Source organism: Stigmatopora nigra, chromosome 10 (genome assembly GCF_051989575.1).
Source record: "Stigmatopora nigra isolate UIUO_SnigA chromosome 10, RoL_Snig_1.1, whole genome shotgun sequence".
Taxonomy (NCBI): Eukaryota; Metazoa; Chordata; class Actinopteri; order Syngnathiformes; family Syngnathidae; genus Stigmatopora; species Stigmatopora nigra.
The window spans coordinates 7,399,375-7,411,364 of record NC_135517.1 but is presented as its reverse complement, the minus strand read 5'-3'; the positions used below and the strand labels follow the sequence as shown (position 1 = coordinate 7,411,364).

The window sequence follows — 11,990 nt, the reverse complement described above, 5'->3', positions numbered from 1 at the left end:
GTTATAAGGGGCTAATGCATTTGAATTTGAAAGACTGGCATTGGCTTCAACCCTTCCAGTACGAATGAATTGGCCATCTATTGTCATCAAAAGCAGCCAACAGAGTTAAAAGATGACAGGGTGTTTCACAATTACATTTTCTCACCACTAACTTTTGTTGTAAAAAAAAAACAGTGTAATATCTGATCATTTTAATTGTTTATTATCGAATGGGCTCGTTTTGTTTTTATATTCAAATAAGGCTTTTATTGACATCATTATAAATTGTCAAGAAAAAAAAGTAATTTAAGGTGTGAATGTTATTTTGGTAAACACCTAACTAAACTACTGAGGAACCCTGCAGATAAAAAGATAGCTTGATGGTGTATTTTAAAATGATATGTAAAAGCTTTATTTAGCATTTGTGACTAGTAATTATATGGTGAAAATATGATGTTCACTTGAAAAGCTCCCAAAATAGGTATGATGGAAATGAACAATAATTAATCGGTTGATTGTTCTGATGAAAAAAATGCCAATTATTATGATCTTACCAGAAGCCCAAAATGTATATTTAATAAAAGTGTGACTTAGAAAGTTGCCCGAAAGTTCACAAATAAGGATAGAAAATGAAACATTCCTAGTTGATGATGCAAATAATAATGACATACTTAACATTGTAACCATGACCTCACCACTAAACTTGCTGTGGTAGGATTTTTCTCTCTTTTTTTAACGGGTTGAGGAAGGGGATCCAAACATTAGATTTGGACAAACACAATGTTACTGCAACAATTTCTGCTTTCAATTACAGCTCCAAAAAAATGTTTTTCATTGGGATAAAAGGAACACATTGTTGTGAATATTTTCGACTTTTTTCTCAATCGCTCTTTTTGCTTGTTGATGCGGATTTGTTGTACGAATAAGTGCTTATTTCAATACTTAGTCTTTTTTCAACAGTATTTTTAACTGTACACAAAGATGCGATGCATCATGGGCTGTGGAAAAGTGGCTGTAAGTGAAACATACATTAAACTCTGTCTATGCAGTATTCTTCTGTTCTGTTCTATTCATTTGTACTGACTTTTCATTCAAGCCAAACTTTTACTGCTATTGAAGCGACTTCGAAACAATACAAATCTCAGATTTCATTTATGAGTACGCATTAGGTTCCCCTTCCCATCGGAGGTTTGGACACTGTAAGAACGAAGGTTCGCACAGAGTAAAAATGATGCGGTTGATTGCGCATGACCAAGAGGCCACTGCCCAAAAAGCAAAGAGCGCTGACAGATACAAGTCACATCCTGGTCTGGAAAAAGGACTTGAGGCTGAAATGATGAGGTTAACCAAAGATGTTATTAGTTCCAAAATAACCCTGTTCTAAACCATCTCCAGAACATTCATATAAATCTCGTCTTTTGAATGAAGTTCCAGTTTAGAATATTTATTGATCACAGTGTAGTTGTTTGAGTGGAAGTAGTGTCATAATGATTGATGGAAAGCCAAAACATGAAATCATTTAGGTTTGCTGGAAAGTGAAAACTGTCGGCGGTAACAGTGGTAAAACACACATTCTCACTAGAACGTTGAGTTGTTATACTATAAGGACAAAGTGCGTATGTAAGCAATTTAGCGCATAAGTATGGTATCGAATGAATTACTCAAAGGGTTTTGCTGCATTTGCACATGGAATTTCCTCTAGACTTTTGACTGCGCTGGGAGACACAGCAAACCCTCTGGTTAAGGTGTCTGAAGAAACACTTCAACCTGCATAGATTATCTGGGCTACTGATCGAAATATAGTTTAGGGGTGGTATTATAATTTGCAGCACTCTGGTAACAAAGAACTTCTGCCATTCCAATTCAAAGCGAGGATTTAATTGCCAGAATACACAACATTTAGAGATATTGTCTTTAACAAACTGATACTACATTGAAATGGGGCTCGTCACTCGAATGAAAAAAGATACTTTTGCAAAATCCATTCACATTGCGGGTGGATTTGAGCCAAATATAAAAAGAAAATGTAACACAAATACTCACGATGGTCGTATCTGAAATAGAATTGTCCAAAAACAACAAACGTTTAGAAGAAGGCGCAGTAATGGTGTCTGTAAATGACAGACCTCTCTGGAGAGAAAGCTCTTCTACAAACAGTATAATGTACGTCTCTCAGTGATACTTGCTGAGTTAAAATCAATTGCTGTGTGCAGAACAAACTCATGGATGAACTGACATCTGTCAGCAGGACTCCGTCAGCGCCCGCCAGAGGTTAATGTGTCCGATGTGTTTGTTGTCATAGGAATGGAGAGTTTTTACAAGATGTTTGGTTCCTTTTCCATTTCTTTCCCGCTGTGGCAGGCTTTTCTTTTTTTGTTGAAGCTCAGTTGAATTGACAAACTAATGAAGAATGCCTTTGATAATTGCCCTGTCTCCCTGCCTCACACGTCTCATCTGTAAGTGGAAGCAGACCAAAACATCCATGCAGAGGCCATTTTTGTTGCCTTGAGATGGCCACGTTTGTGTTTGTTTTTCAGATGTGATGCAGCATGCTGAAGCAGTTCATCTTTTCTAATTTTCTTCCATTAATGCCATCAAATTATTGTCTGAATGTACTTGTTTTGAATATTATTAATGATTTATTTTGTACTATTTTAACACAAGGAAGAATTTTTAAAACAGTTCTACACTAGTCCTAATATTGTAAAAGTAATGTGTTGATTGTAGATGTAAAAATAATAATGACAATAATAATACAAAGAAGTATAAATCCCCTTCTATTCAAAACAACTATTTTATGACATGTTTACTGTTTTTGTTTGTATGTAACAACTTCATCAAATAGTTTAATAGTAACCAAAAGCCTTGCAAAAAAGAAAAAAAAATAAACAATTGTCTTCATCATAATTATTGTTACCTCATTCAATATCGTACAATGATGCGATATGACTGTAAATGAGTTAATAATATTATCATGATTGAATTTTTCGAAATGGTTTTTATAGCTTCATCTTTCCCACGCACACACATCCTTGATAAGCAAACAGGACACTCATATTTCCAACTTTTATCTGCAGTTCATTTGACTTCCAGGGGAAGATTCTGATTGCACAGAGAACCAATATTTTGTTTGGAATGAACACGAAAAAAAAAATTCAATGTCTAAAAGCCATGAATGCCATCAGCTTTTCCAACTCCTTTTGCAGGTTGTCATCGCATAAACTACATCAAATTCATGAAGAGCTGGACCTCTGCAGAGGGTGAGAACATAATAACACGGTGAAATCATATTCCACTTCATCAAAGGGATTGACTGGTATGTTTTTTTAACAGATCATTTTTTTGTGATTCTTGACAGTGCCATATTAAAGATGACACATTGGATTTTGGGAACAATTCAAGCAAAAAATCTTAAAGAACAGATGAAAAAAATGGGACGAAAAGGAAGAAAAGAGGCAAAATGACAGTCGATTGAATGTACTTTAATATTGACCTGTTTTTTAAAGCTTTAGTTTACAACTGTTTTTAACCAGTTTAGTGAAATTCTGCCTAGTTCTAATGTGTTCTAATTTGCCAAGATGCTTCCCACCTTTTTCACCAAAATTACCTTGAAGATTCCAGTTTACAACTGACCCTAATTAGCATAAACTGATCTTTTTTTATGGATAGATCTATTATACATACTGAGTTTTACTGAGGCTTTAATAAGTATAAGGCTTTATTTTATGATTGTATTGATCAATTCAAATGACTGGCATGTTGATAGGAGCTGGCTGAAAGATGATGCCTGAAGAAACACATCTTTAGGTGATTATTCCAAATATGCGAAAGAGGTTCCCCCCCCCCCCCCCCCCCTAACTGGTCATGGAGGTGGTTATCTGTGTGTTGAGTTTCCTGTGGGTACGCTGTTTCCTCCCACAGCCCAAACACATGCACTTTACATTAAGTGGAAACTTGAACTTGCCCCCACGTGTGGCTGCCTCAATGTCTGTCCACATGTTTTAACATAGTGACATGGATGGATAGGTAACAACTTGATTTGCATGAACCTTGTTTTACATCTGCTATGAATTATCCAACAAAACCTTATTTGAGGGTTTTCTTGCAAAAATCTGACAACCAGATAAACATGTCAATAATGCGAAAACATCTCTCAAGTCTCCAAAAGTGTACTTTTCGAAAGAATGGAAAGTAATAGAAAGCCAAAAGGGGAGAAAATGAATGTCTCTAATTTCTTTAATAAGAGCAGAAATGGCATACAAACACATACATGGTAATGGCTGAAATTGTTACGTTAACATATTGAGCCCAGGCATGTTGATGCCAATATTATGCATGGAAGCAGACTCTATGAACCAGAGGTAGACGTAGATCCCGCAGGGTAAATTCACGTCAGTCATCTTCGTTGAAGAAACTTGAACCTCAACAATGAAGTATCGTCTGGATGACGGCGGGTCAAATGCAGTGGTAACAATGAGAAAAGATTTCCATGAGAACAGAAAGCGCGTTGCCGAGGCAACCGGCAGCTTTTCTGCAATGGAGACAGAATGAGGGCAGAGGTGCAGACATTCAAGAAGGAAGATGACAATAAAAAATGATTTTACACGTCCGAATGCAATGTGTTGAAGTCAGTATGGCATTAAATGCAGACGGCATTAAATGAATGGGAGGAGCCCTGGCAGGTCCACAGATTGGAGGATACGGTTGTATTTATGAGTTTTATTTCAAATAATAATGGCAAGCAAATGAGGGTGCTAAAAGTGAAATGAGTTGCCCAAGGCATGTTAGACAGAAGGGCAAATCACACACGATGGATAGCAAGATAGAAAGGTGAAAAGCTAAAACAAGAAACATTAAACAAAGCAAGGTCGCAAAAATAGCCCCATCCAAAGTGTAAGACCACCAGCATGGAGTGGTATTGCCTGACATGTGTTTTGCAGCTTGGCTGTGGACGTTGCTGGTTTATGTTGAGAAAGCTGTGTGTGTTTATCATCTTTGGCTCACTTCCATGAGATTTTGACACTTGTCTGCAGGCTAGTTTGGCAAAGTTTAAACAGGGAGAACAAAGACCAAACCAGGAGAGAGAGAGCTCTATCTTGGATCTTTGCACAAAGGCGAAAGGCTTGTAAACGTGCCTTCAGAGGAGAACAATCCCTTTACAAATGAGCAGGCCCATTTATAAAGCCTGCTTCTCATTCTTCGATCCTTCTGTTGTATTCAACAGCAGCATATGGAAGCCATTTGGTTCACATCACATATCCTAAAAATCATGATGGAAATCTCAATAGGGCGTGCGGTTGCGCACGTAACCTCAAGCTGACAATACCTTCAACAGAGGAGCTCACAGTATGGCCTACTTAGCTTGAGGTTAAGGTCTCGTTATCTCAGATGTACAGTAGGAGGGTAACCCTAAATATCATTTTAAGCATTCCAAATTTCTCTATAGATTTCTCCCGAAACGTGGTCTGATATTTATCCAGAATCCCAGCAGTAAACAAACAGTATGCTTAAACATATTTTTTAAAAATACAATTTTTTTTCCATATTTTGAATGAAAATAACTTAAACATACACAAACAAGGGAGGGAAAATAGTGTGCAAGTGAACCTTCTCTTAATAAATGGTTTGAACTCTCTTTGGCAGCAACAAAGCCAACATTTCCAGGAGTTGCAAATCAAACAGACTCAACCATTTTGGATGCATTTTGGAACATACTTCTTCCCAAAACCTGCAGTTCAGCAAGATTCCTCGGACATTTGGTGTGAATGGCTCCTTTGAGATGATGTCTCGAGTCGAGGTCTTAATAACACATCCGTGACATTCTTTTGTCATCCCTCCCAAGGTTTACGAATTATATCCCAAATTTCTTCAAGGCCACATAGAGAAAACAATCAGTACGTCCTATCTTTTACATGTGAAGATTTCTTACACCTCTGTGCAGTGAAATGGCCTAACTTTTACCCAATGGCCCTATAAATGTCTGTTACACTCCCTGCGCTAATCCACAAGAGAGCAATCTATCAGTTTCTGGTACTTTTGTTCCTTGGTGAAGGTTTACACTCTGCGAGGTGCTTTTTTTTTCTTGAGAATTAAATTTCTTTGTGATTCTTCTAGTGTAACTGTCAGGATTATTACCTTATTATCTATCACTAACCGAGCCTTAAACACGCTTGTCGTGCCGAAGGGACATATTAGAGATGACATTATGATGAAGATTAATACGTCCACTGGAATTTATGACCCTCTTTAACACAGTTATCCTTGTGACCATTAGATTTGGATGTAGTCAGACACTACATAACATCGCTGGGGTGACAGATTGTAATGTATCAATGATAAAGTTGTTAAAGTGAGCCTATATCAGGAAATCGGCTGAATTTAGAAGGTGTACAATGGGGAAAATATGTTGTAAAATATGTTGAGCATGTGTTAAATGCAAATAAATAGAAAAAAACATGAGCTGATGTTATAGTAGTTGGTTTATTCTTAATAAAGCAATGAAAGCATGGTTAATGCGTACAAATAATTACGGTAAATTGACAGCTAAGCCAGCATCCAAAAATATATATATTTTTTGATCATATGACTTAGAAAAAGACAATCAGACTTCAAATTCAAATTAAAAGGTGCTCAGCACCATTTTTTAGGGCCTAAATATGAGTAGATTTACAAAAAATATCAAAAAAAGGCTTCCTTATGTGATTTTACATAAATAAAAATGACTAGTAAAAAAAAGACTCATGTGCTTCAAAACCACGTAACACATTTCCCTCATTTTTCACTCAAAAATATAAAGGATTTGCATGACCAGCATACAGTCATGACCAAAATCTGATAATCGTGATCAAATGCATACGTTCAAGGTAAACACGGCAGTACTGGCACACAGTGTTTGATGCCCATTTCAGAGCATTTAACTCGAATGTGTTACTGCAAACCAAAAGCATATAGAATAACTTTACATAATCACACTCATTCATTCATTTCGTTTGATGCCACATTCATTAAGCTTAGGATTTTTTCTTCAAAGTGTTTTGCACATGCAGTGCTAAAGTCGCAGATCCTTATCAAGATGCTACGCCATGATTTTTATAGAATATATCAAGAAGGGTGAACATATCCACATTGTAAAGACTTTGTGTAGCTTTGTCATTATGCACTGAAGTCAGATCTTAACTTTTTCGACAGCGGCCTCTTTGGGGGGGTCTCCTTCTGCCCCTGGGTAGTGTCCTGGTGAGGATGCATTCGGGATGGCTTTGATTGGTAGAGATTCTTTAGGTTGAGCGTTTGTTGCTCTTTGGTCGTGTCTCGTTGGGCCTGTCGCAGCAGACGTTTCATGGTCTTCACCTTCTCCCTGAGGTGGCCATTGGCCTTCTCCAGCAAGCGTACCTTTTGAGATAGCGTGCTCACCTTCTCCTCCTCCTCGAACAGAGCCTTCTGCACCGTGGAGCACAACAACTGGGAAGAAAAAACAAAATGAATTCTACAATATTAAAATCAGCATGAAGTTGATAACCTTCAAAGACGATGTTAACTAATATTACAAAATTCCATCCTGCATCTTTTCAAAGTTACAACATAAAAAAGGATATCTATATTTTGCATACTGCATATGCTAATACTTGTATGTGGGCCATTCACGCAAATTTTCTGACACAAAAAAATGTAACTGCTGAAAGTTCGAAGGATATGTTGAATGTTGCTGTTTTTGGGGGGGGGGCGGCCATCACTAGTGGTTACATTTCCTCTTGCAATATAACTGTGGTCAAACACCATGTGGCATTACTTACACCCTACTGGGAAGTGAAAGGGCTATGAAACTTTATAACACAAAGGTTTGGAGAGTAGAGACAGCACGATCACATTATATAAAGCACGGACTGTCTCTGATGTGCGGGGCCAGGCGTCATTTTTAGATGAAGAGAAATCGTAAACAGTTTGCAGCGCTCACATCTTGGAAATGAAATGTGTTGACTGGCTTGGTGACTGATATCACAGCGGAGTGAAGCAATTTTGATACATCACTTTCAGGGATGGAAAGTGAAGTGTATTTGCACCGTTTGTCACTGAATTGTAAACGGAAAATATGTGTTAAGTATCTCGTAAGTGTGAAGACATTTTTGGAGGGGAGATGTCTCTTGTGATGAATGTATTCTGTGATTCTTTTTCAACCCCGCTTATCCTAGTCAGGGTCGCAGGGTGCTGGAGTCAACCCCAGGAGACTTGGGGTGAGAAGAAGACTATTTTCAATCCGAAACAATCAGACGCTGCACTTAAATCAGGCAAAACAACCACTGCACCATCGAGTGGCTATCATAAATTGAATTTAAGCAAATTAACTACTTTGAGCCCTTTTGGAATTTAGTGTTAGATTTTGAGGCAAACAATTGATTTATAAATACTTGAATGTAAGAATATTGACCTAAACAAAGTCTACTGGATCTACCTAGATATTTGGTGCATAATTTAAAACCACAACAGATAACTGAAATCACGTTGTAATTTCGATCAAAGGCCAGACCAACATCAAATGTTTGCTATTAACGGAAATGCAAACAGTGTTTATAATTTTCTTTTCCAGTGGTCCTCTTGCATGGGAAGTCGGCAAATTAAAATGATTGGAAACAGACAGAAGACCAAAATTGAGAGGGCATGTGCCAAATGTTGGTGCTTATTTGGGGGGGGGGGGGGGGGGGGGCAGTTGTGTGTCATTGGAAACAAAAAATGTATAACAAATAACACAAAAAATGCAAAATATATGGTCTTTACTTTTATAATCTTGCGCCAGTTCTTTGGAAAACACAGTATTAAACGGCACAATAGAACTATGTGTGGGTCCAATTTTAATGTTGCTTTAATCCTTCATACTCACAAATGAGCATAAAACGTGGTTTCATTCAAAGAATGCTTGGTTTTAAACAACTTTTTAACTGTGTCATGTTGACTTGCAAGAGAGTTTGAAGGCAAATATGATGTTGACAAGCTGGACATAATTTACTCTTGTTCGCAATTAACCCTTTCACGGACAGAGGTCATTACAGTAAACAGTTATATGAGAATTTCTGATCGTTACTGCAGATTTTTCCATAAAACATTGCGGCTCCTTTTGTCTCGCCAAACCTCGGATAATGTTAGTCTGCTTTCCCAGATTTCGGCCATATTTGTCTCTTACAAAGTGTTCTTTTCAAACATGAAGCCATAATCATGAATCTTGCTTTGTGTCCCAAATCTAAACAATTGTGGCTTATGGCATTATTTTTTTCTCGAAACCATTGTACTGAATCAGAGCGTCTTGTTCAATTATCTGCACATGGAACATGCTGGAGTTTTTTGGCCGTCTACATACCCTGCTATCCTCTTGAGCCTCCCACTCGGGGGTGTAGCTATGGACCAGAGTACCGGGTGTGCAGTTGGCAAACTGGAATAGGCTGGCAAACATGTGATGGTTGTCCACTGTGTCTGGAAAGATGGCATCCTGGAAGTTCACTCCATGGGGTAGCATATTGTAGTTTTCATCCATCCTTCATGGCAAATAAATTTCAAAAAATATTATATATTAACCACATTTTCACCTTTCAACATTATCCAACCACATCAGATTTACGAGTGTGATTCATGTAAAGCAATGAGCTATAGTTCAAATGTAAAGACATCTGGAGTCCATCTCATTTTCTCAGATGACATCAAAAGTCGGGTTGTTCCTACATTGGCTTGACTGAGTGGATGTATGAATGTGTTGGTAAGGGTACACGACAAATGTGCGTTATGTGCGATACTAAAAAAACGTCTTCATTATTTGGCATTGTGTCAGTGTTTCTTTCTCCATCTGTTTGAGTTGTTTGTTATGCTTTTGACAGAATATGTAAGGGGTAACATATAGGCTAATGTTTTTACAGTGCACATGAGAACCAGCCAACACACTCAATCTGTCTCATTTTAAAATCCCATGTGAGATTGCCAGTTGCATTCTTCTCCATACTCGCTTCTGATTCGCCACATCCTGGGAACATTTGCCCATGATTGATTAGAACAACTATTTTTGTCTCTCTGTGGTTTTGTTGGACAGGAAATAGTTGTCCAACAGAGCTCATGATGGGAATGAAGAGTTTATCTTTATTGTCTCACGCCCAAAGAACCGCTAATGTCTTTGGACGTCTCGGATTATTACAAAATACATTTAATTCCAATTTCTGAAATACGATTCCATTCATCTAAGCTTTTAAGCAGCCATGAAGCTTTATTTTTAGCAAATAAATGGTCAAATATGAATGAATCATGATTATAAAAGTAAATATTTAAAAACGCAAGCACTAAAAACGTTGAGTAATTAAAACAAATCTAAATAATTCATTGTAAAATAGATCAAATGAATTTTACTGATTGATTTTTAAAAAATGTGTCGTTATAGGAAAACTCACTTTATGAAGAAGTAGTAATTGTTATTCGGCGTCACGCTGTAGGAGTAGCAGGAGAAGTAACCCAGGCCGGTGACGTTAAACCTGGAGCCGGCAGGGACCTCGAGCATGCTCCCCCACGCTTGATCGCACAAGAGCTCGATTTCGGCGGAGTAGAGCAGGTCAGCGTGGCTTTGCCACGGCAGGTAGTTGTACGGCTCCTTATGCAGGGCCAGCACCTTGGCAAAAACGATGATCTCAGCCAGCTCGGCGCGGCACGCCTCCGTCTGGGGTCTCCAGTCGTGGGGCAGCTGGCACCCGGCGCTCCACTCCAGACTCGCCGCAGTCAGGAAAAAACACGCGATAATCCACATTATATCCCCCAAAAAGGGACTTGTAGCTGGGTGGAAATTGTCTTGCAAGAAACAATCCTGCTATTTGTTTTTTTTTATTTTTGGGGGAAAAATACACAAACTAAATAACTCCCCAGTTGCGCTTCTGTGGTCTCCAACCAGCAAGAGGGATACCTGTAATTTTGGAGGAGGATCAGACTTCTCTTCAGCTGCAGCACCGGAATTTGCTCACACCTTCCAACACATTTGTGGGCGGAGCAGACTATAGCCTACCACTGCTCACAATCTCGCATGGAATAAATCAAACTTGGATTTGGCGACAATTACTTTCTTCAATAAATAGGCACCAACTACTGGATGACGCAAATAGTCGTGGGGTTTCTCAACTGCGAAGATAGTTGGAGTGATTACGCCCTCTTGTGGCCTAATTTCATAGGGTTGTGGTTAAACAATCGGTGGCCTAAAATGGTACTGCAACCAGGATCAACATAATGTAGTATTAAATTATATATAAAAGCCAATGCTTTATTCTATTTATTAAAAAACTAATCCGGTGTTGTTTTGTATTTTTATAACACTGTTTTAGGAGACTTTACCCAAGCCCTCCAACAGGCACTTACTATTTTAGAAAGCAGAATTGGGAAAGAGACGTAACAGGTATTTAGCAAAAGAGGAAAAAACGAGGGTCACCAAAAATACTATAGCATCTGTCCACAGTTAAGACGCTACTTTTCAAAGATGTATGCAACGACAAAACCCCGCTTTTTAATTACCAATAAAAACGTATGTGGACCCAGTTCCAACCACCGGGCCAGTGGCGCAATGGATAACGCGTCTGACTACGGATCAGAAGATTCTAGGTTCGACTCCTGGCTGGCTCGATATTTTGAATAATAATTTTAACCATCACATATGGAGACGAAAGGAATGTACTAATTATCCGATGTTTAAGATGCAACTTTAATGTACGGGACATAAAACCCTATGAGGTTGGTACATAAATGAATTTAAAATGTGATTTTCCGATTATTTGTACGTGTTTTCAATGCAACTTGGAATTCTTCATTGTTGGCGAAAGAATGACGTCTTATTCTGTGGCATTCATGTACTCCTCGTAAAAATATTTTCAACAACAAATTGGCGTTTTCGTTTAAAAAAATAAATATACACATGTACGTATTTTATAACACTTTAACGTCGCCAAGGCATCATCGGTGTCCAAATATGCGCAGAACGCAACACCACATCAACAAGATTGTGCACC

The 11,990-nt window shown here is 38.2% G+C and overlaps 1 protein-coding gene and 1 non-coding gene across 2 annotated transcripts; one reads left to right on the top strand and one right to left on the bottom strand.

The window, feature by feature from the left end:
- Positions 1-6,467: 6,467 nt before the first annotated feature.
- On the bottom strand, positions 6,468-11,064 carry ccdc3b (coiled-coil domain containing 3b). The gene is made up of 3 exons (XM_077726587.1): positions 10,398-11,064; positions 9,326-9,500; positions 6,468-7,437 (listed from the first exon to the last, which is right to left on the bottom strand). The coding sequence occupies exons 1-3, from the start codon at positions 10,745-10,747 to the stop codon at positions 7,132-7,134; spliced, it is 831 nt and encodes a 276-aa protein (XP_077582713.1). The 5' UTR covers positions 10,748-11,064; the 3' UTR covers positions 6,468-7,131.
- Positions 11,065-11,534: 470 nt separating this feature from the next.
- Positions 11,535-11,607, top strand: trnar-acg (transfer RNA arginine (anticodon ACG)). Its single transcript has one exon. It is a non-coding gene; the product is annotated as a tRNA-Arg (tRNA).
- Positions 11,608-11,990: the final 383 nt, after the last annotated feature.